The sequence below is a fragment of the Aptenodytes forsteri genome, unplaced genomic scaffold (genome assembly GCF_000699145.1).
Source record: "Aptenodytes forsteri isolate BGI_AS27 unplaced genomic scaffold, ASM69914v1 Scaffold385, whole genome shotgun sequence".
NCBI classification, from domain to species: Eukaryota; Metazoa; Chordata; class Aves; order Sphenisciformes; family Spheniscidae; genus Aptenodytes; species Aptenodytes forsteri.
Window position 1 is genome coordinate 1,083,375 of NW_008795031.1, and position 26,383 is coordinate 1,109,757.

Sequence of the window (26,383 nt, forward strand, 5' to 3'; positions counted from 1 at the left end):
GACACAGAAATGAATATACTAAGGTGATGACCTGAGAAAACAGTTTTCTTTTCATGAAGCTTTGCTTCCAAAATGGAAATAAACACTATAAACATTGTAAATTCTAAATTAAAAGGTCTGATGAGACAGATACAGTAATACTACATATAGACCCTCAGTGGTATAACCAAGGACTGCAATTGATATCTTGTGGCTTGCTATTAAGCAAATTAAATGGATTTAATGGTATAAAATATAAGGGGATTTAATTTTAAGTAAAAGTATTATAACTTTTTGAAAGACTATCTTGACTCAATTAATTTTTGCTCCTATATTATTTGAAAAATTACCTAGTAATTCAGCAACGGTATAACATTATAACGTATTTGCAATAAAAACATTGTTCTGATTAAATGCATGGATAACATTAAACATGCCAAATAGCCTCAAATGCTTAAATTTAAATATGTGCCTGAAATGCTAATCCTGAAAAGGTACATACATATGTAGGTTAACTGAAATACTCTTATTTGCTGCAGTGTAAACCCTTGGTATTTAAAAACGGGTACAAGTCTAGGTATTTTTCTTATGATGATTGTATTTAGATAGTATTATTTATACTGTCTTTTTTTCATGTAGAACCCTGTACAATTTATGAGCCACAGGTCTGAAAATAAAAAAGACTAAATAATTCTGACAATAATTCTGACTATGTCTGTGCAATCAAGTAACATCAATTGCAGTTGGGTTTATTTTTCCCTATATAGCCTCTCAAAAAGGCTTTCAGGTGAAAAACAAACCCTCCTTTATGTACAGACCTTCATAAGATTCTATCTCCTTGTCTCCATTGTCTATGGAAAGTAACAAAACAAAACAAACAAACAAACAAAAAAAAGGGAACCAAAGCACAGGGGTTAAAAACAACAGAAGTTTTATAAAAGATACAATATACATGTTAAAAAGGATTAAAAAAAAGGAGTGTATATGGCCATTTAGACTGATTTTGCACAGCGCATCTAGTTATCAGCAGCGGAAGGGTGAAAAATGTATTTGCTATCGTGTTTATATACCTCTGTTTCTAAACATTTTGGAAAATGTCTCCATTGACCAGTGCTTTTATAAGGCATTAAAGGTAAGCATATTTACAGTACCAGCAACACATGAATCATGAAATATCTTGCTGACCTTTCCTATTTTAAAGATTATTACCTCTCTTCTTGCTCTTCCTGTTTCAAGATGCAGAGGTTTTGTATTAGCAATCCGTAACACAGTCTGTGTGAACCCACAAGTGATCAGCTATGCTCCTAACTCCCGAAAAGGCCAGAGTTTTATCACTAAACAACATACAAAAGATCATTTCCTGTGCCTGCTGAAGTCAATGACAAAACACCTATTGAGTTCAAAAGGAACAGGATCATGCTAATAGTTAGTCCATCTTGGTTCGTGTGTATTGCACCGTTGATGATTATTGTACTGCTGATGATTCATTTCAGTCAAGAGTATTGTAGATATTAAAACATAATAGAAGAAAATACAGTACAAAATACAATACTAAAACTCAAGAGATTTCAACTATAATGCCAGAAGAAAAATAATAAATATAATCGACCTTCATGAGCAATTTTGCAACGTCATTAAGGAGAAAACCATACACTTACTTCTCTCCAACGTCCCCTTTGGTGGGAGCTGCGGTAACTGCCTGCCCCTTCGCCCTACTACTGGAGTACTTGATGGACTTGTCTGAACAGACCCAGTTCGAGGATGTGACCTATGAGACATATCAAAACAAACCATAGCCATTAAATGACAAATTAATCCTTAATTACCGTCAAGAACTGATAACATGACTAAGTAGGCTTTAGATCACTTGGGACCCTTGCAGTCCCATAGTGAAACTGTTATCTCTTTTCAGAAAAAGACCTGATTAAAAAGAGAAATCTCTCCATGAAAAAGAAGAAAAGAAAGCCAAACTAAGGCTGAACATCTATAAGATGCTTGTTTGCGGTCAAGCCAGAAAAAGTATTGTGTGTATATTCATGTGCATATGGATATAATACCCACATACACATAAAATTATCCACAAGTCAAATTCAACGATCTTTACTCAGCTTGTATTTGGTTAAATTACCATTAAGTGGCAATGAGATTACAGGGATTTGTCTAAACAAAGTAATAAACTGAGAAAAGACACTGGTATTTGACTCTAACTCTCACTGGGGATTTGATGTTACTAACTCTAACTTTCAGAAAACAAAAGAATGTATTCTGCAGTTCTAAAATAAGGAGAGGCTTTACTGAACATCAACTAGACCAAAATGTACCCATCTTTTTACTGTATTATGTTTATTTAAGCTAAGAGTAATGTATAGAAATCTTCAAAATGTCAATCAGTAAAGTATAGCACTCAAACAGGAACAATACAGACTATGGCACAGTAAAATGTAGTCAGAGAAATTGGTGGTTAAAATGGTAATTAATACACAAAGTTAGTACAGTCCATTTAAAGAAACTTTTTTTTTTAAAAAAATAGTTTCATTTGATGTTTTTATGATGGCTGTTCCATAAGCGATGTCTGATGAACACAAACAATTTCTCATTCTGTAAGAGAAGAATATGATAGTTATGAGGTGCTTTATGTGGGAAACCATCCAGGATTCCTGATAAATGAGAAATCACAAACAAATGTAGTTAAATACTGTTAACAAACAATTTGCAATGGCAGCCACACCATTATATCCAGAGTAGAATATAAATAGTGTGTTGGCACTGAAAGGGTTAGTATCTAACAATTTCTCATTCTGTAAGAGAAGAATATGATAGTTATGAGGTGCTTTATGTGGGAAACCATCCAGGATTCCTGATAAATGAGAAATCACAAACAAATGTAGTTAAATACTGTTAACAAACAATTTGCAATGGCAGCCACACCATTATATCCAGAGTAGAATATAAATAGTGTGTTGGCACTGAAAGGGTTAGTATCTATTGCTACTAGTGATCAGCTAAGGATGAGGCGATACCAATTAGCTACTGGGAAAATAAAATGGTGAGCTGGTGGGGCAGAAGGGGATTAGTCTGATTGATTTGTCTGTTTCACCTCGGTAAGGCAGGTGAAGGAGGGGCAGATCTTCCAGTCATTAATGAAGGCATCGACCTGATGAGGTTTGAGTCAGGACGCTCTGTGGATCGGGAGCGGGAGTTGGTCCGCTCTAGCATAGGACGTTGCTCTGTTGATCTGGATCTTTGATATGGCTGTCTATCTGCTGCTTCACAATTCCTGTAATGTTAGTCAAAAAGCAGCTCAGTTGACCTTTGACTTTTCTATTAACTATAAAATATTCTGCATGATACTGGTTTGGAGCAAATAATTTTGTTATGCACATTTTTTTGGGGGGGGTAAATTTTCTGAGTTCGCTTCTTGATAACATACAGTTTTTTATACCTGTATGATCTGGCTTGCTCCATACTCTTGATAAATGGGCTGAAATGTTTCCAATGTCTCAGTAATGACTATCCATGCAATAGTCTGTTTCCTGACAATTTCTGGGTAAAAATATTGTTATTTTGTAAATTAATACATCAACCTTGGAGGAAAAGAATAGCTGACATAATATTAAGTCTCACTAAAGCTAAGGACTCATTTAATTGTGCAGTTTAATTGAGGATTTTTACTCACATGACTAGGTTTTTACAGACTGCATTATCTTTAGAGGTAGTACTCCTGTTTGTAGGAAAGTCCACATTCCAGATATTATAATTACCATGTAGCACTGTTAACTATTATTAGACTCAGGATGTCTGTCAAAATCTAAACTAGGCTATAGTGATGGATTCATACGCAGTGGTCGGACTGTAGTCAGATGAAAATCTACATCATCATTAGTACTTGCAGAGGTTCCACCAACTAGACAAAGTTTGGTTTGTAATAAAAAAAAAATATCTTCTAACCCACAACCTGAAGAAGTGTGCCAAAACAGCAATGGAAAAAGTTACCATTAGAGATGCAATGGGGAGAAATTAGGCTGAGTAAAAGAGAATTTCTTGATCAAGCAGTCTGGTCTTCTATCTTAGGCAATTAATCATGCCATTACTTTCAGAAATTAATCAACCCCCACCTTTTTTCACAATGTAATTGATCTGTTTGCAAGGAGTCATATTTGCTAGCAATATCCTAAAATACATAAAATCAAGGTAATTTTAAAAGTAAAATCCATACCCTGATGGAACTACTTATTAAGTCCACACTCCTCCCAGCTCTCCTTGAGTAACTGAACAGCTATAGAATACAAATGCGGAACATGTGCGCTTCAGGACTTTTCCTTGAGCGAAGTCATGCATTTTACAATGAAGTCAGTTAATACAATGAGTGACTGGGTGGTGATTAAGTGTAACAAGAAGCCGAATTTTAATTAGTATCAAAAAAGAGAGAGACATACCACAGCCTCATTATGAAGAGTCATGTTATTAACAGCATTTTATTTCTAAAAACCATATTGAGACAGAGTATAGTTGTCTCTAGGGTGGCTAACTCTACCGAATGGGTTGATAAAAGAGTCATTAAAACGAATGTCTCTTCAGGCCTTCCATGAGGTAATAATTGGACTCCTAGAGCATATGAAGGAATTGCCACAGACAGGTTCAGAATAATACCATTCACCATGAACCTACATCTATAAGCTCCTAACAAGCAAACACACCACAGTGAGACACGTAATGGTAATTATAAGCTGAGGTACTAAAGATTGGAGGAAAAATACAATGAGCCTGCACAAAACCACAACAAAATTACCTCACTTCTTCTTCTATCAGTTCTGTTTCTGAATGGGAAGCTTCATCAGCAAAAACATCCACTGTCTCGCTTCTTTTACATTGTGGATAGACAAAGAAACACAACCTTAGCTTTGATATGAATGTTGCTTAGTTTAGGTAACTGTTTAAGAGAGGTTTCAGTGCTATGGAAGGTGAGAAAGGTGTCAGCCATCTGCATGGTGGTTAAAAAAATGACCATGGGAATAAATTCTTAGACTATGGGAATAAATTCCAAGAAAAAATATTCCTAAATTCAACAAAATTACAAAAGAGAATATGCGTAAGGTCCAGACAACCCACCCCTACCTTGTTTACCCACATATTTAAGAAAATCAGTGAGCCCACAGAGGATTTCTTCTTTGGGTCTGTCGCACAGAGTGCTAGAACAACCCTTCTCCTGCCAGTGAGTGGGGGACTGCTGGAGCACACATCAGCAGGCACTGAGCAATATGGCGAGAGGTATCATTCCATTTTCTGTTTCTCTCTGCTTCCAACAGCCAGGAGGACATACAGAGGAACAGGTGAGTAGCAACCACGTGACTCTCATAAACACTTCATGAGAAGTTAAGCCTCTTTCACTTGTTACTCCTAAGGCCTCATTCTCTTTAGCTGTAGTATAAAAAGTATTTTTTAGGATATTAGGGATCTGACCCATCGCCTGTATTAGAAGGCAGGGAGGCATTTTTACCATTAGGATCAATACTAATGGCTTAGTGGGCAGGTTTTGTATTCTGCAGAGCATCATGGAGCCACTATAGCTAACCACTACGCTAACAGATAAAGGCCTCAGAAATTTCATATTCAATAGTTAATATAAATATTCAGTTTGCCACAATCTGCAGCTGGCATTTACTTCAAGTTGAAAAACAACCAGGAGTTCCCAGAAGTGAAGGAGAACATGGATTTTGGCAGTGAACCTTTTGCTTTTAGATTAAGCTTTGGCACCACTGTTGTTTTGTAGACTGAAGGATTTGAAGACTAAGTTGAATCCTGAGGTGAAACTGAGTTGTTACCCCCAAGTTACAGGCTACATGCTGCAAACCTCTCAGTACCCACAGCAGCAAATGGAGGGCTATCTAAGCATACTGACAGTCTTCCACTTGAAAGCTTCACTGTGTGGTTTTAGATCATACACATATAAAGAACAATCCAACAGACAGTTTTACTCTCTGTTCTTTGCCTTCACATATTTTTTTGTCCTTTTAACAGTAAACACATATGCTATATGATCCAGGTATTCAAAAATGAACTGTCCCTTTTATAGAAAAAATATCACTCCAATAACCTGCTTGGGCAGTGAAGCTCCTCACCTACCACAGTATACAACTATGCATTAATATCATAATCCAGCCATAAGCATGGAGGGGGAGTTTTTTCAAAACACCTCAGTAAATTAAAAACAGAAGTTCATAACTTTTCAAATAACATTCTTGAGGGCTTATGCTCCCAAGTCGTCTAGATGAAAGTTTCCTCTTTTCTCATTATAATTCATGTCATATGAATTACTGATTTTTAAAGAGTGAAATATAATAGTCTAAGTTAAAGTATTCAACATCCATATAATAATTTAATGTATGCTAGAGCTGTTTATCTTTGCTAACAGACTTTTCATTATAAAAAACACAGTTAATGAAATATCAAATAGTGACCTCCTCCATTTAGTATTGCCTATTGTAGCATCTTTCTACCTTTGTTAAGGAAAACATGCATGGTAGGTGGCCTATTCCCCCCCTGTCAAAGTCTGCAAGACTTGTGGGCATAACTCTCCCCTACACTGAGGAAAGAGTACAGCAGTAAGTGTTTGCTTCTTAACCAAGCACACCTATCACTCTGAAACTGTTTGAGCTCTCTGTAAGCCACCATGCAGAAAGCTCTGTGAGTATTCACAATCTAATTTTATATTCCAAACCAATCAAAAATTAGAATTAGAATCCCATACTATTTAGGCACCACTGTAAATTCTAGTAACTACAGTATCTAACCAAAGGTACTACAACATTTTGTTTTAACTACTGATTTATCTGCATTGTTCTATATTCATATTCTGGAAATTTCAAAAGCTAACTCGTTTCCCAATGCAGAAAATAACCATTTCTAATTTTTAATTTTTCAGATTTGTTACTTTTCTTAACAGATAAAAAGGAGAATTTTCAACAAATGAATACATTCTTTGATCTAAACTTATGTATAGAGAAAGCCTTATAAAAGATGAACATTTTTCAACAGTAAGCAATTATAACAGCTTACAGCAAAAATAAGTTATTTTTTCCCCAAAATAACTGAAAGCAGTTTATTTGAAAGCCCATGTTAAATTCTTTTATTGTGTGCAAGACTAAAAAAGCAAGCTATGAGATCATGCCAATCACAATTTTAGTACTAGGTTGTTCTTGTAACAAAAAACTGAAGAAATAAAAATAGAATTGCTGTAGGATTACAGTACACTACAATTCAGCTCCTAGTGCATCTTTTTTCATCTAGTAACACTGAGCACAGAACAAGAAAAATACAGTGATACATTTTCTAATTATCATCATTTCAAACTCCAGCTAATATACAATGGTAATACCTGTCAGTGTCTGTGGATGGCTGCTGGATTTCAATCCTTGGACATGTTACTCTTCTACTAGCTATAGGAACTTTGCTGTTTAGTCACAGACACAAGATCCTCTGTTAGCATAACATAGACAAGCATGTCTACAAACAACTGAGATTTCTAGTACCAAGAAAACTTAAATTTGAGTCATAAGTATTGTAATGGAAAATGGGAAGGAGCAGTATACTGCCAAATATCTAGACAAACTGGTGACTGGATATCTCACCAAATCACTTATCTATACCTATAAAGAAACTTAATAAAAATTGATGTGCTGCTATAGTTTCAAAAAGCCAGGAACGTAACGCCTTTAGGTACTCTTGCAAAATAAACAGAAATAGGAAGCAAAGCAAGACATTTCTGCTGCAGTAATATTCTATCATGCTTTATATATATGTGGTATATATACATCTATACACATACATGCACACACTCATATGATCTATTCACATGCACATTACACTGTGGTGTATGTGATAACTACAGGTATATCTACATGACAGTCACAGGCATGACTAAACTGTAACATGCCAGTATGTGTACTACTTTTCTACTAGCTAACTCAGCTAAGCAGACAAAGCAGAGAACTCAGCTGCGATCCCAGGCACATTGTGCTCCACGCTGCTATGCACAGACTGCTACAGCTACAGAAACTCAGTTGCTTACAGCTTGTTTACATGGCATTGCAGTCACTTTGGTGATTCTGTTGTAGACATATCTAATCATGCTAACACATGATGGCATGGTACAATTATAAAAATGCTTAAAGAAAGCACATGTAGCTACATCTATAGAGATTTACTCTCCAAAATATGTTTCATCAGTGATAGATTTACTGAGGAATAGCAAAGCCCTGCTTTAAGTAGGGAGTTAGACCAGATAGTTTTTTCAAGGTTCTTCCCAACCCAAATTAGTTTATGATTCAATGGATGCAGTCAGAGGTTTATGCTAGCTATTACAACTAAATATCAATAAAACCAATAAGTAGTGTCAATCCTGGAACAATTAAGACTGAAATGATGTGCTGAAATATTTCATACCCTCTTTATCTGTAACATCAGACCCAATTAATTTTGTGTATTTTGGAGGAATAGAAAAGCAACTTGTACATTTGAAGGAAAAATAGTAAAAATATGTAAGCAATTTCTTCTTCATAGAAAATCTCAACATTAAACAAAAAGAAGTGGGGAATGCTTTTGAGAAAGAGGCTTCTTAACTTCCAGTTACCACTATTTGTAACTGCATTTAAATGAAAGCAAACACAACAAATAAGCTAATAATACTAATTTCACTTAACTGGTTAACTTCAACTAATTTAAGAATCAGTTTCCAGTATTTTGCTCAAAGGTAATTTCTCAAAAAATGAACCTCGCAGGCTACCATTTCCTTAGACAGAGGTGAATCAATGAATGCAAGCAACATATATGTTGTCTTATGTCTTTACCAATTTATTCAGCTTGCACTAACTTTATCATATTAACATTCATTCATATTTTTATTCTGTGCCTACAATATGAAATGTTTGGAGGTATTCCTTCACTACTAATTTAAAAGTCTGAGAGACTTAGGCAGTTTTTTGCTATAATGTAATACGTTAAGTGTTTGGTTTTACATTATTGTTTCTGGTACTTGTAACATACATTTTCATTTATATAGCCAGTTGCCTTTTATAGCACCTTGTATTTTGCCAACTACTTCCAGCTCTCAGCATCTTTAACATAGACCCTCAATTGACACATATTAAAGAATCACACTGCAGGAACACATATGTCTATCTTCATGAGATAACTCACTGAAGATCATGATAAAACTGATTAGCATTCAAAAGCTGGGAACTCAAAATTCTCAGAGAGCTGAAATCCTCTCCCTCCCATCCCTCAGCTCAATTTTATAACTGAACATACTGCTGCAATTCTCTCCAAGATAATAATCTAAATTTTAATAAAAATATTAGAAATATTCCAAAGTATAAGTTTCAGCTTTATATTATAACTTTATTACACATTTTTTCTCATTTCAGAACACAATATTTCACCTGCTCAACTTGAATGTTGTATCATAATGTATGAGCAATGACAGGAACATTCAAGGGTTTTAATGAACATGTATTTCATGACTGAAGAGTAAGTGGTATATAAGACAATGCACAGAGAAGCCTGAGAAGAGATGCAATGAGAAAGAAGCATTTCCTAGTAGGGCTTGAATACTCAAATGCAGTTCAGCAGAGCACTTAGACTATAGACTAATCAAATACGTTAGTCCTAGGCTTAAAATTAAGCATGTACCTAAATATGCCTTTGTACAGTGCAGTACTAAATGCAAAATTTGTAAAGTACTTGGTTCTTGGTGGGTTTTGTGGGATTTTTTTTCCTCAGATCTTAAATATAACTTTATTTGTACATGGCACACTGTATTTACTTGGCCTCTTTTTTCCCAGTAACATTTTAAAAGACCAATAATATGGCAGACATTAGTAAATTATCACAAACAGGGCTTAATACTGCAAATATGTGTTTATCTGTCTTCTTAACTTTTGGCAACAGACCTGTAATTCTGAACTCACTGAAGTCAACAAGAGTTCTGTCACTTGGTGAGGACAGGATTTCAATCACATCATTCCAAGACAAGTAGTTATGTAAGACTTTATTATTTTTTAAGCTCTTAAATTGCGAATGAGCAAAACAGCATACTGTTCCTGCTAAAGGCATTCTGTAAATCCATTGATCTTAACAGAATCTGATCCATTTCAGTAGTCTTCGTTCTATTAAAGTATGTTCTATGCCTTATGGTCTACCGAAAAGCCATACTGGTTCACAACAAATGTTCTTATCTTTTATTTCTTTTTCCACAGCTTTTTGGAGCTAAGTTTAAGTGGGGACAGAGAGTACTAACAAATAAGTTTCTTTTTCAAGTTACAAATCTGTTTTTTTTCCCCTGATATTTACCTATGTTAGCATCTATACAGCAATAAATCTAAGACAAGTGAAGTAAACCAGAAATATTTAATGTGACTATCAAAAGCAAACACGAAAGCTTTGTTTACACTAAGCACTTTCCAGCCTTCTTCAAATGCATTTTCAGTATGCTTGTGCACTTTCCCAGGAAGAACTAATAAGCATGGCCCTTGCCGTAAGCACAAATTAAGAGTACACTTCAAACACTTAAAATTGAAAAGTCAGCAAACAGTGGCATTATGGTTCAAAAATCTAGGGAAGAAATATGGTTTCAAGTAAGTCTCTGTGGCTGCACTAATGTTGAGCCAAAAAACCCTTACAAACCTCTCCTCTCTAGAGAAGAGAGAAACTTGCATTAAAATATTGAAGGATTAATTTTGGAGTTTACCAGATTTTTTTACTTTCAAGTTGACAAAGTCACTTATGTTCTCCTTCAGTCTCTGAATTCCTTAAACACAATTCCTGTTTTAGTCAACATATACAGGACAAATATGAATCACAATTTTAACTAAATAGCCTTAGGACTGCGGGTGAACTGTGACTAATCCCTTTTATATATATCTCATATATATTATACATAACTATTTCTCCAGAGAGATACATTGACTTGTATCACCACAAAAGAATAAACAGAAACACAAAATTCAAAGTATGGTCAGTAATTAATTTACTAATAAGTAATTAATTCAATATTCATGCACAATTTACGTTATTAAGTATTTGTATGCACATAATTATAACATTTGAGACACCAATGTATAGTGTTATTTTGTATAATTTCACAACAAATATTTTTGAGATACAGTTTTGTAAGTCTTAGTATTCATCAAGGAAAAGTTCCCAGTAACTCTGTGGGAGTTTCACTTAAGAACTTCAGGATTTACCAGCATTTTGTTTGTTTGTTTTAGTCAGCCAAAATATGCCACCAGCATAGTCCAGCTCCTACTTACAAGATACGGAAGGGCAGAAAGAAGCAAGCTCTGTGCACATTCACAAAGGAAGTAAGTAAAAATAAAGAAGAAAAATGTTGCAAGAGCAATAAGAAAATGAGGGAGAAGCAGTAAAGTCAAAGAACTAATAGCAAGGAAAAATTGTGCGCTCCCTTGATCAGGACCCAAGTGCAGCTGGGAAGAACTGAAGATTATAAGGTACACAGCATTTTGCATGAGTTATGCATCAATCACACAGGAAGGTAGGTTAGACAGTTAGAACTGGGATTATTTCTAAAACTAAAAAGTATTAGGTCTCAAAGACACATTCCCCAACACTGTCAATGTAGGCAGGTATTATCAGTCAAAAAGCCCTTTTTCATTATAGCGGCCGTGAACAGTGAGAACTTGTTTTAAAAATAGTTCAAACATAATTAATGTTCTTTTTCTATTTGTAACTGAATAAAACAGCTTAATCTTGGAAAAAAAGATTAGCACATAAATGTGCCTTAGTCCTGAGTCAAGAAAGAGAGAAATAAAAAAAAAGATACTTATTAGGAATAACTTTAGTACAATTATAAATGAACTCATATTATAAAGATTAGAAATACATTTTAGCTATATCTGTAACGCTACACTCTTTACTTACCCATAATTTTCAGCTGAACCATTGACTACATGATCTGCCCATGAACTTGCACCATTGTACCACCTTTACAATGCAGTTAAAATAAAGAAATGTTATAAAGAAACATATGTATTATTAATAACACTCTAATTCATATGACACTTCTCAATAAAATGGGAAGCTTTCCAAACGTTTCCAAATCATTTTGTACATTTTCTGTTTTCTCACAGGTATAAAGAAAACCATATTTTTTTTAATTAAAAACAAAGCAAATTATGTTTACTTTTTCCTGATATTATTCTTAATATATTTCATCTTTATTCTTTTCAGCAGTTTTATTCTTTTCAGCAGTTTAGCCATGAATTTCAGTTCCATAAGGACTAACCGATCCCTTATCTTTTCTTACACAAAAGTCTTCATGTTTTCAATGGCTATTGAGTTTGTGGAATAATTAAAAACTGCGGGGATATAACATTAACAAAAATAACATTCTATGTAGCAATAGTTTAAAATACTGCTTTTAACTTCAAATATCTAACTTTTTCAAATTTATTATTTTTTATATTTGATAGGGTTGTTGTTTTTTTCAGTTATTTAAGAAGCAGAAGAAAACTCACTTCACTCAGGTCAAATGAAAGCTAATTAAATTTTATACCTGTATTATTCTTCCAGGTACTGAACATGGGCTACCTAAACGTTTGCAGTATCATTTCAGCAAATCAGTTGAAGACAACATAAAACACATGTAGAAATATTTTATCTTAAGTAGAACCATTGAGAAAAGAAATAACAGGACAAAAAAACTGCTTTCCTTTCAGAAAGCAGGGGATAAACTGTTTAAGTGCCATTACTCCAGCATCGTAAGACTAGATACAAATCATCCAACATTTGGTTAAGGAGTTTCAGCTGGATCTCTGGAGTTCCATATATTCAGGATCTTGCTTGGGTAAAGCCTTGGAACTGCAGTAGTCCCACTGTTCAATGACTTCCACATGACAGTGAGTGAGAAGCAAGGCAGGGATTTTCAGAAAAGATCAAGGGACCACCTTATTATCAACTTGGATATAAATCTTCCTTTGTCTGTACTGAAAATCCTAGCCAAAGTCTGAAGGTTGAACTTTTTGGTGGCTTGAATACACTTATCCAAGGGTCTTCATGAATCTGTTCCTGGGAATCACAGCAGTGTTTTTTGCTTGACTCCATTTTTTTCCAAACTTCTCAGATTTCAGAATCTGAGGTTTTGCAATATGTTTACAAACTAAATAACCCCACACCTCCTGGTCATTATGTTGAGGGAAGACGGTATGGAGTGCAGTATATGTGAATGTCACTCAGCTGCTCTTGTTTCTTTATCGGATTGGATGGTATGGGGAATGGCATTTTTTTTTGCGTGGTTTGTAGCCAGATCAATGACTGGATGAAAGTTACTTTAGTTTAATCTAATTTAGTTTTAGATTAGATTTAGATTTAGTTCAATCTAAATTAGAATACAGCTGGAGAATGACAGGTATATTTTTACACTCTCCCTGATCACCCGTATCCTTAAAACTGAAGCCAGTTTCTCGTTAGCCAGTATTTTAAGTAAGATTCTTCTGTAAAAGTACTTCATTATAGACACCATAAATACATAAGCATGGTTTTTAAATTGCAGTGCACTTTATTTTTTGTTAAATATGACTGTATTTATTCATAGCAATCAAATAAAAACAAAATTTCTTGCTATTAGTTAGAAAACAATCCCTGCTTTACCTGCTCCCATACTGTGGACAAAAATCAGACACTGACTTAAAAATGAACAGAGAAATAGAAAAGATCTAATTGTACAAAGGGAGAGGAACATCAACTTGCTTCTTTCATCAGATTTCCTTCTTTTTGGACTTTGCCTAGCTCTCTAAACATGAAATGCTGTTATCAAATAACTATTTCCAGAGACACTCCAAAAGTTTTCAGATCACACATCAGATTTTAGTTATATTATGTTCATTGTGATACACTATATGCATATCAAAATTTAGGAAGAACAATAGTACTTTCAGTCCTAGCACAACAAGCACACAAAATCAGTTTGAAGGCATTCAGTTAGTCCTTTTTTAAATCAATATGGGCAGTAACATGCCAAAAGCTGAGGACCTTCGGTGACTCAGGTTATTAAAAGAATGAAATTGAGGATTCTAAATTGTCCTATAATCACTCCTAGTGACTGATAAGGTTAGCCTTTAGAAATATGATGCAGTTAAGTGGGGAAAAAACCTTCAGTTGTACCTAGCTCCTCTGTACTATTCAGTTTTCCTCCCACATCTAATGAATAAAAAAATTTTCAAGTTGAGAACTATGCCTAAAATAAAATCCAAAGTCAAGTTAATGGAGGGCTAAAAGAAAATGAGGTACTTAAAACTATGGAGATTAGTTGTTCTGTGTTTAGAGAAATACTGCATAAAGTGCACTGTAAATTTAACTATCATTAGTCTAGGCCAATTAAAAATTTTAGACTACACTTCAGAAAAAATGTATTACTCAACTTTATCTATTTTTACTATATAAATTAAAATACCTTTCAGGAATATAGGTTGTGTCGTCATAATATGAATTAGGCACTCTTCTCTCCTGCCTACTCCTCCTGAATATGGAATAAACAGCACAGATATTTCAGACATTTTAAAGGGTGCTTATTTCATGATGTTTTCCTTCACTGTATTATTAAGATAGTGATGAACATAGAGCACATTTATCTACAGTTCAGCAGTATATTCTGAATGTATATTTTCATATATATGTCATTTTAAACTTCTACTTTCAAATTCTATTCAGAAATAATTAACAACATATTGGGAACATTTGATCAATGCACACATATTTCATAGGAGTGAGAAGTTACATCAATAGGAAAATAGTATTTGAGCAACTGAGAAATTTCACCAAAAATAGGATATGACTGGTAAAACGGAAGTCAGAAAACAAAATGGAGGCAAAATTTTGTTTCCTTAAGTGAAGCAACAGAAATTCTGCCTGAAATAAACCTCACATCCTGCACAAAATGTGCACAAAACAGCTTTTATTGACTTCCAAATACTAACCTCAAAGGCTAAGTGAAAAAAATGAAAATAGCACAGAGTGTGGTGTTCTCAGTGACTAAGCTGAGCTCTGAGACAGGTAAGTTAAGAAAGAATTTCATACAGTGAGGTTTTCAGCAGATTTTTATTTGGGAGAACTGCTAATATTTTAATTTTAAAAACAATTGGGATAAAAATCTTGAGAACATTACTATGTCATTGAGATTATGTGTATGTCAGCCAATTTAAATGGGTGACTGCCAAATTATGAACTAGCCTGTATAACTCTATAGGACTCTGAATTGGGGGATATAAATAAAAGTGTAAGTAAAGCTCTACAAGTCCAGCCATGATGTCTTATATATGTTTCATCTGAGTAGCTGCAGCAGTGTGAACTGGTACCAGCTAGTGCTACCATGCTGACGATCACATTAAAGAGTCAAGGAAAATTGGAGTGGGGTACTGAGCAGCAGGGCATTCTTGAGGAAGGCCTGGGTCCAAAGGGCACTGAAATCACTGAAGCTGCATGTGTGCCTATTGTCTTTCTTAGGCATATGCTGGAGTAAGTATCTTGTCAATGCCGCCTCTGTTTCTTTTGGGAGGGAACAGTTGGATTTCTTTGAAAGGGGAGAACTATCACGAAGACAAAATGATGAGTGCTGTAGCCTAAGAATGAACTCAGAAATTAAGGGTTTTGACAATGTAAATGTGTCCTAGAACTAACGAACTAAAGACTATCAAATCTGATAAACAGTAACTGGAACAAACTTCAGCAGAGAAAAGATGAAAGAGAATGAAGTAGTCACTCTGTGAGGAAAAAAAAACCCAAACCTGCTAGAAGACACCACAAGAGTTAAGGGGCTGGCTGTGAATGACTATAAGATAAGCAATGAAAGAAGCCATGAATGACAAAGAAGGCAAGTAATTTTGACTGATGTATCTGTATGACATATTTGCCTGCAGGACACCCACACTGGTGGATTCACAGTGACATAAGATACAAAACTCTCTGTCCCAGATGAGAGACTCCTCCCTGAATGCTGGACTGTACAGAACAATGTTTGCTATTTTGATGAATAGTGAAAACTGGAAAGTTATTTCAGATGCTTAATAAAGTGAAAGTAAAAGACAGGAAGAGAGGTGGTTGCTTGAGATCAACATGACATTGATGAAGCCAATGGAACTCAGAACACAGGACTAATACCTTGACCTACAAAAATAATGTAATTTAAAGTAAGCATTAAACTGGGAAAAAGTGTAAAGATAAATGAGGAATATTGTTTAAAAAGTAATTTTTCATATATTTCCAATAAATAAAATAAGGAAGAGGAAATTACTTAGTGTTTTTCAATGGATAAGGAGGAACTGGATAAAGATTATGCTTTAAATGGTCCTTAAATACCTAGAGAACTGTTGTCAGAATATGGAAAGACAAAAAGGATGAAAAACTAAGAAAACGATAGTGGCCATGAGGTACTCAGAGCAGTTCATATGTGGTAAGATGACTCAAGTAACTTGAACACTAACGTTACCCACAGGCAGCCTGGATTCAAGAGGATCAGAGAATCCAGCATCAGCTCCTAGGCCCAAGGAATCTCAAGATACTGTTCTAACAGAGAGCTAGAGATATTCCACTTCATGTCAGATTTTCCTTTCTGACCCCAAAAGGAATTAACTTTAATAGCATTCTCTTCAATAAAGCCCTGGAAAAGATTTACTCCATCTCACTGCTTAAATCCCAGCTTTTTCATCTTTATGCAGTACTGTCATTTTTGCCCTTTATTTTCATTGACTTTATTTTTGAGAAATTACTTTCTGTAGAAACAAAGATTAAGATTTGCAAGTCAAGATCCTCAAACTAAGACAACTTGATAATAGCTCCAACTTTCAGCAATATCTGAACAGTCACAAATACAACCGGCAATCTGAAACAGGTTCAGATAAACTAATGCAAATGTGAGTATATAACTAAGACAAAAAGCAGTATATAAAAATTAACTATTGAAATAGCATTCGTGTGAGCACATTTCATCACATATTTTCAGAAAACAAACCAAAAATCCCTCTCCTTATTAAAGTTTCTACATGCAGACTGAACTATTGACACACTTTCTTTATATTACGTTTTATGTGAAACAGCATCATTTCAAAACAAATGTTTAACTGAGTTCTAAGGGTTATAATGTCTATTATACGATAGCTTTGGAGAAACTTTAAAAAGCAGTATTTCTTTGGAAGGAATACTTCTATGGTACTATAAAAGTTTCAGATTCTATTTTGTTTCTGCATCCAAAAATAGTTTTACACTTACTAAAAATATGGTTATATATTATATGAATCCAGAGAAAACCTTAACGAACTTCTCAGAGGAACTCATATCCAGAGGGCAGCCATGAAGTTAATATATGATGAGTTCTTCAGTTCTTGCTATGGAAAATTTTACATGGCCCCTCTTGTAAAGCAATAGCCATATCAACCATTATATCTGCTATCTGAGATCTGAAGCCACCACTTCCTTTTTATTGGCTCAGTTTATCAGATTTATATCCTTATTTCTATTCACACACAACCATGTAGACTTTTTCCTCTTTTGAAATATTTCTGAAAATATCATAATCACAGTACTACACCAGCATGTCTTATTACATCTTTTAAAAGCAACTGTATTTCAAGTATAATTATTTAATAGAAATTATTATGGGGTCAACTTCTCTCTGCCATATATTTCATATATAAGTAGGAACTCTGATGTTCTGTAATCACACACAGGTATTGTGAATATATACAAGTACTCATAAATTACAGAATAAGCACTATATAAATATCTATAACATAAGCTTATACTTTTACTTTTCACTCTATTTTTCAGTTAAGCAAAGTATGAGATTTCAGAAAGACTCTATTTCTGTGTACTTTGAAGTAGATAGGCTTTTCCTCATTATTTCATAGATTAATAAGTACTATAAGCACCTTGCAAAATTCCAGCAAAAATGAGGGTTATACAAAGACACTTACATATAATACCCACATAATTTATGAAACTGACTTCTATACAGCTATTCAGCTTCTCTTGGGATTTACCCATAGTCTTGAGTAGTCAGTTTTAGGCGCATACATACTCACAGAGTATTATAAAACATCTTCATTGTACGTGTTTATCACTTAAAACATAGATCACATTCTCAGTTTGGAAACCAAACACAGTACTGCCAAAGTATAAGTGGCAGAGCTAACAATATGCTCCACATCAATTATACCTCTCAAGATCATAGTAAGCACCCTCAGAATAGGTACGGCACATCTTACGGGAGCGAAGTAATCTGATTGCATCTTCACAAAATAGAGGATACATTGTGTGATCCTGGCTGCCAAAACATAAAGGGTGAACACAATGAAAAGCAACACAAAGATGAAATGAGGACAAAGCAACATGAAAAGCAAGCAATGTCAGCAACAGAACAAAACACTGGAACAAAACTCGGTTGCTACTTCAGTGAATTTTGCAGGACTAATTTTAAAAATTAAGGTATATTGGCCTGCAGCTGAGACTACGAGAAAGGTATCACACTCCAGTTTTACCTGTTGTAACCTTTAACACAGCCATATGTGTATGACATTCTGTATTAGCAGGTATTTGTGTTTGTTGATTTAAATAATTTTCTTTATTGACTTTTTAAAAGACGTTAGAATCATGTAAATAAAGCATCATCTTCATGGACCACCAATTATAGACTATTGGCAGTGAAAAATCTTTAAAAAGTGAAACATATGAAGAATTACCCAGTGTTTGTCTACACACTATACTAGGAAAGCTAATGCTGATATTAACTCAACACTCCTAAGTTTTCTACCACTATACACAGACTAATAAAAACAGAAGTGGATGTGTAGGTACATAGAAGTACATGCATTATCCACACAGAGTCACACAGAGGAAAACTTATACCTGGCATCTCTGTAATGGTGATCTGTGGACTGGGTGTACCGGGAACGAGGTAAAGTAATATAATGACTGAGTAGATGGCAGAAAGAAAAATACAAATATGAGACAATAAGATGGAGAAGGAATGATACACATCACACAACAGAAGACATAAAAATCTGAGAATGCAGGAGCTACGAAAGCATTGTATAGAGCACTGAAATTATTAACAAAATTAGAAATCTGATATACAGTTCTAAAGGTAAAATCATCTAGATGATTCACACATTTATTCTTAGAAACCAGTAGGAGACTATGGATGAAGCAGATAGCTATAATTTGAGATTCTCCATATTATTTCAGTTAGGAGGAAAAAATGTATAAAAGTCTGTCTGAAAGCAATCTCAAGAAGTCAGATTGCCTGTTTAATTGCTTGAAGGCAGTGATAACTTCAGTATGAATAATAACTTTGGCAGAGGTTTACCTAGTTTGTCTGAAAGGCTACCACCATTGGGAAATCTGTCCCCACATAGCTAGTTCCAGAGCTTTCCCATTTCTGAGTGTAAGTTTTCCTAATATTTATCCTATTGTGATAAAAGATTAATTTAGATGAAAGCCTTGTTATTATTTAAATAATTAATGAAGAGATATAACATCTGTAACAGAATATGTCAAAAACCAAATGAATGCATTTCAAAATAATAAACCCAAGATATTTATATTTTGTTTGTATTTTGAAAATATGTTAAAATTTATATATTTTAAATATATTTGTTACAGCACTAGATATTTTCCAATTATCAAAAATAGAATGTTATTTCTCTTTTAGTGTAAATATATGCACACTGTACAGGAAAAATGGTTTTGAAAATAGTTTTTTTTCTTCCAGTTTACAAGGAATTATTAGAATGCAAAGGAGTCCCTGGTCTACAGCTCCTCTGAAGTTGCGGTATTTTAAAGGAATGTCTAATCACAAAAATCCACATTGGAAGTGTAAACTGATTTCACAAGAAACATGGTAAACCTCATGTTTATCCTCCACTTCTATTTCTCATATCTTAATTTGCTCATAATTAATGATTTTCTAGTAATCAAACACATTGTTACAGGTAGCTATATTACCTACGCTTATAATCTTTGCCTCTTTTGACTGTGGATAAAATGTATCATCAGCCACATGTAAATATTCCTTATAAGCATATTAAGTTAATTATATATAGTGCAAGAGATCTTTGTGCTCACTTCTTGTCAAATAAATGCAAAAGCATAGTCACCACTATAAAAGCTTCTAACTTAAGACCCTGATTATGCAATTTAAACTTTGCAGTTTGTTACAAGAATGAGGAGACGTACACAATTCAGCAGGGCCCAATTTGACACGGTACGCTGAAAATTTGAAGATGAGATCCTAAGAAGGACTAACAATTAAGAAAATAATCATAGGGCTACACTGCAGGCTGCAAAAATTATTAGGGTTCTTAAACTAATGCACAGACCTGAGTACCAAAAGCAGTCTACCCATAACAGCCTGGCAGTCAGCATGCTGCCAAGAAGCATTAAAAAATAATTCCTTCATGTTCTTAAAATTTGCTTTAGAATATATGCACACCCACAAGAAGAACAATCAAATAAAAATGTAGGAGTCTACCCCATAGTAGCTATGATATATGTGATGATGGCAAACAACTGCATACCAGCTTATTCTCACCACTACGTGGTGACATTCCCAGGCTATATCCACATGAATATGCCCTTAAATGATTTAGATGCAACCCTGCAAGTAACACCACAAAACTCTTACAAATATTACATTAGTATTAATAAGCAATTAAGTGTGGAGACACAGACAAGGTTTAGACATAGCAGATTTTTAAAAAGGCAAAAGAAGTCCAAGATACTTTTTTTTTTTTTTTTGCAACCTTCATTTAGACTTCTAGCCTTTTACCACACATCCCTTACTTGCTACATTACAGTAGTCGATGGCAAAAGTATATCAAATGATGGTATGGCAAAATGAAAATACTAGTCTGCATCCTCACAGATTTCTGAAATATTACATATTTTGTTACAGATAGCATAAACAGAAAATTTGCAGCAGCAACTCATTTCACTTATATTAAAATAATGAAGTTAGTCTGATAAGGCAGCACTACACGTTTTCTAATATGATCATTAATACACACACACACACACGCATACATCCCCCCATACACCCCTGCATCAGGTGAAAACAGATTTCCACTATTCTGACAAGAAGATTCCAGACATATAGGCAAACATGATAACTTTCCTTTTTTAAAGCGAACAGAAAATGATGACTTAAAATTTTCTGATATCATTCACATATTTGTCCATTTCCTTACACCTTCATAAAAATTCAATGAACCATGAGGGTAACAAAACAGAGATCAGTGATTCAGTGACCAATTAGATTGCCTAATTGGAAGTACTTAGTATCCAGGAACAGGCTTGACATACCAGAACAGTCTCAGAAGCACACTTGAAAACAGGCACAGATACACAGAGCACCTCACTTGAACCATCCATGGCACACCTTTCTGTTCCTACTGTACAAGGGGAGTTTAACCTGGTCTTTACTGCTTGGGATATTTTATTCAATAGTAAAGACGAGGCATTAGAAGATAATCTATTCCTTTCAATGTTCATTCTGTGTGACCAGGTCCCACAATTGGATTAACATTCCAGCTTCCCTATTAGAGTGATGTCCTGGTTTCAGCTGGGATAGAGTTAATTTCCTTCCTAGTAGGTGGTACAGTGCTGTGTTTTGGATTTAGGGTGAGAACAATGTTGATAACACACCGATGTTTTAGTTGTTGCTAAGTAGTGCTTACGCTAGTCAAGGACTTTTCAGCTTCTCATGCCCTGCCAGCAAGAAGCTGGGAGGGGGCACAGCCAGGACAGCTGACCCCAACTGGCCAAAGGGCTACTCCATACCACATGACGTCGCGCTTAGTATATAAACTGGGGGGAGTTAGCCGGGGGGTGGTGACCGCTTCTCGGGGACTGGCTGGGCATCGGTCAGCAGGTGGTGAGCAATTGCACTGTGCATCACTTGCTTTGTGTAGTAATTATTATTATTATTTTCCCTTCCTTTTCTGTCCCATTAAACTGTCTTTATCTCAACCCATGAATTTTACTTTTTTTTTCCTGATTCTCTCCCCCATCCCACTGGGGGGCTGGGAGTGAATGAACATCTGTGTGGTGTTTATCTGCCTGCCAGGTTAAACCACAACAAGTGGGAAGTTGACTCCCAAGTATTACTGTGGAAAGGTTGAAGTACTAGAGTACTATTACATCCTGACAATCTTGTGCTTATTGGAATACCCATAAATAATTCTGAATGCAAAACAAGACTTTCTGTTCCACTGTGAAGAGCCTGCATGAATCAAACTCAGTTGACACAAGAAACTTCTATCATCCTATTACTGTTTATCTATTCTGATAGTCAGCTTTTTCCAGTGTATTATCTGATTGTAATTTAAGTAATACATTGTATCATTGGCAACAGTACTATCCTCCATTTTTAGTAACACTCTTTTACACTTTTTCAATTGAAATAGCAAATTAAATGTATGACAAGTATGAAATTATTGATTGCTAAAAAAAATATAATTTTTTTTACTGGTATGAATTTGCCTTTAACCAAATACCCTCAAACTTTTCAAGTTACAATTTTCGGAAAATCTAGCAATGTGAAAAAATGGCAATTAGTTTAATCAGACTGCAGAGTAAGAAATAGGTGGTTCTTTGGGTCAATTATTCAGAAGTTTAGGGGGAAAAGAGTCATTGAAAGTTGTAGAAGGGAAAAGAGAGAGGGCTGGCATACGAAATATAGGGCAAGTACTGTGGGAAGGAATGAAGTAAAAAACTGGGCCTGGGATCAAGTTAGGACTGCAAGATTGAGTGCAGAATTGCTGAAGGGAAGAGGAGGCTGGAACTAATAAAATGGTGTGGCTTCAGGGAAAAGGTGTGCTGTACTTCCTATTAGCAGCTTACTCATTCCAACGATAGTAAGCAACTACTACAACTAGTTACTTTTTCCAAACAAGTGAGGCCAGTGATATGGTTCTAAAAGTTTAGATGCTCATCTGAACAAAGCAGAAGTTAATGTGCTCTGTGGTAGAATGTTTTCCATGTTGCTTCATAAACACCTGGGAAATCACACCTAAAAACTACATAAATAAAATGTGAAGTCAAGCTCCCAACCTTTAGAAAATGGCAAATGCCATCCAAGAATAAAACATTGGTTATATCATTTCCCCTGCTACATTTCACAGAGAACATTAAGAGAATAGTTTTATTTAATAGTTTAGTTTTTTTAAAGGAGAGCAAATTTTCTTTACATATAAACATCAACCATTTTTCCACCGATAAAGGTATGGATGCTTTTTGTCACACCAATTGTATAGATATTCCTGCTTATCTCCTGGGATAGATGAAATCCTAGAAATATTCCAACTGATTGCAATTGACAGTTTGAAGACTTTAGCTGTGAAACAATGGCAACTATCAGCAGAGAATTTGTGAACTGACATATATTCAATCAAGATGACTTTCAACAAGAAAATCAGTATCACGTTATCACAGCGCTCCCCATAATGTATCTTAAGTCCTTGATCCAAAGGGCATAAAACTGAAATCTTTTATCAGAACTGCATTATTTTTAACATGGACATTTTGTATGTGCATGTTATTCTGAGGAATGTATCTATGACTTTTTGTTGTTGTTTGTTTGTTTTTTAATTCGGCTCAAAGGTTCTGAATCATGAGTCCTTACAGATGTAGCTACATTTGGGTATGTACTCATATGACATACACAACCAAAAATTGAAAATATTATGCCAGAATTTCCACATAAAGCATCTGGTACCCTTTATACTCTACAATATCTTTGTATCTGTAATATACACTTAAATGATTGTACTGTAAAATATTAACTAAATAATAAATGACTACCTAATTACATATTATTCAGCTGTGTATTTAACAAAGAATGGAAAAAAAAAATCTGTTAAGTTTTCTGGTTTTTACTGTGGTGCAATGACTCAAAAAACTCTTTTCCTAGTTTGACCTAACCTGGAACCTAGCTATTAACAATGTCGGGTTAGGAGCCTGCTACTTATAGATAAAGCAACTGCCAGTGTAAGATGACTTTTAGAAACGTAGGATTTATATTGCTCTTGGCCACATTTAATTTTGTGTTAAATAACGGAAGCAGCTAATTAAATGGCATCTTATCTAACATGCAGCAGACTCATGGTAGTGAATTTTCTTCTTCACTGGTTTGATAATAGTAACCAGAATTTTTCGCACGTATTTTGGCATTTACTTTAAGACATGTTTAAAAAAAACTTCTTTCAACAGCATGAAACAAACAAAGTGTTCAACGGAAAGTCTGTATTTAAATGTGCTAATGAAATCATCTCTCAGTAATAGTGGTGTGATAGTCATGCTAGTTCCAGCATATCAAGATACCATCTTTGCACTGATTTAAAGATAATGGAGAGTATTTCTTTAAATAATCATGGCTATGACTACCCCATTACTTTAACACAGCAGATAATAACTTTTGTTCTTTAAAATGGAAACTGTGCAATAGTCCTGATGAAGGGATAGCAGACCCAAAATTTAACTTGCTTTTTCTCTCTTGTTTTCTTCTAAGTGCCTAGTAGAAAAACATTTATACTTTAGGACTTTTCTAGTACATTTCCACTACAAGACTACCTGAGTTAGGCATTCTCTGAATGCTCGGGCCTACTATATCTATGCTAAATTCACCATTAGCAATTTCATGCCTCAGGGAGAGCACATCTAGGATAAAGTGATAAAGTTGCTAAATAGTAGGTGGTTAGAGCTGTGGCCCCGAGTACAGTTTCCTTACACTGACTTGGTGTTCGTTGTTAACTGCTGATACATCTTTCAGAAAGTAATACACATATAGTTTTGGCTGATGTCTTGTTTTTGGAACTATGCTAAGATTCTCACATTGTTCTTCTAATTCACCTAATTATATTGATAGCTTAAATATAAAACTCTCAGGTCAAATCTGGCTGTTTCCAACATTTTCTCTATAGTTTGATTAGTTTCAGTTTCTGAAGTGAGGTAAAAGTCTGCTTTAGAGAGTTTATTAAAACATGTCAAACTGAAGTTTACAAGATTATCCCATTACAGATAGAAGATCTTATGGAACTTGGGGCTGTATTAGGTCATAAGCATTGATATTTCTTTCCATTACAAATTTAGGCTATTTCATGAAAGAGTGTGGGTGCTTGCAAAAAAACTCCTTGCATTTTGACAAAAATAAACTAGTACATCTATAGTAAATATATAGGTAACAAATTCACTTAATTTCCCACTTTGAGTTACTGGTACACAGTACAATTCTGCCATTTTTGATTATACAGCAACAGATACAAATTTTAACTGTAACTTTGCCCTGCCAACAAAAATCAGTGTATGATTTGATAGCAACATTTGACATTTTTAAAGGCTTGGTGTTTGAAATTAAAATTATCTCAAATTAAATTAAAAAAAATTATGTCTTTCAGCTTTTTTAAAATAATTTGATTTTCACTTCTAACTATGCATTCAGTTTTGAAGAAATGTTTACATTGCCATTAGACTTGAGGTCATTACACATTTTTGTATGTGGTTTCAGCTAACTCCTTAGTGCCATATAACTTAGGGAACTTTATGTTGAATTATCTAGAAAAGGAAGGAAAGAATTTTCTTACTCATATTCTCAGTCATATTTTAACTTAGCAACTGAGCATGTCTACAAGAAGGTATTTTTTCAAAGTCCCTTTTTTGCGAACAGCTCCAAGGGATAAATGGACCATGGAAACAATAAACCATCAGAGCTGTGGGAAAGCAAAGTGTGATTTTTTTTTTCAGAGGTAAGTGTGGAACAAAACAAGGACAACAAGTAGAGAGTTTATAAACCTATACAAAGGTTATTTTTCCACTTCTCCAAACCGCCTGCAGTTCCAGCAGTTTCCAGAATCAATACCATTAAAGAGTAACTTTAGGGACTTGTGTACACACCTTTGTTTTTTATTATGTAACACAGAGAGTATCAAAAATACCCACTAACAAAATTTGAAGTCTAATAATCTTTCCATTCATAAAACCGCTGTCAAACTAACAATGAATATAAAATATGATAAATGTTTGGGAATAGTCTTTTTCTATTCTCTTGAGTGTTGCCTAAAACCAATATGCTTCAGAGACTGTATGTTGCAATAGAGGCATTACTAGTCAACAATCAGATTACACAGGCAACCACTCACCATGTACAAACAGGAGAACTTCTGTGTGTGTTTTGGAAAATACAGACGACATAGAATCATAGAATCATTAAGGTTGGAAAAGACCTCTAAGGTCATCGAGTCCAACCGTCAACCCAACACCACCATGCCCCCTAAACCATGGCCCTAAGCGCCTCATCTACACGTCTTTTAAATACCTCCAGCGATGGTGACTCAACCACTTCCCTGGG

The 26,383-nt window shown here is 34.7% G+C and overlaps 1 protein-coding gene across 1 annotated transcript in view; it reads right to left on the reverse strand.

Moving 5' to 3' along the window:
• The window catches only part of RIMS2 (regulating synaptic membrane exocytosis 2), a gene marked incomplete at its 5' end in the record, with an annotated part of 289,286 nt that overhangs the window by 145,479 nt on the left and 117,424 nt on the right, over positions 1-26,383 (reverse strand). Inside the window, 7 exons of the mRNA XM_019471267.1 lie at positions 798-830; positions 1,638-1,747; positions 3,077-3,256; positions 11,914-11,976; positions 14,444-14,509; positions 18,200-18,307; positions 18,889-18,954. Coding sequence (XP_019326812.1) covers positions 798-830; positions 1,638-1,747; positions 3,077-3,256; positions 11,914-11,976; positions 14,444-14,509; positions 18,200-18,307; positions 18,889-18,954 — 626 coding nt within the window. The remainder of the gene's footprint in view (positions 1-797; positions 831-1,637; positions 1,748-3,076; positions 3,257-11,913; positions 11,977-14,443; positions 14,510-18,199; positions 18,308-18,888; positions 18,955-26,383) is intronic.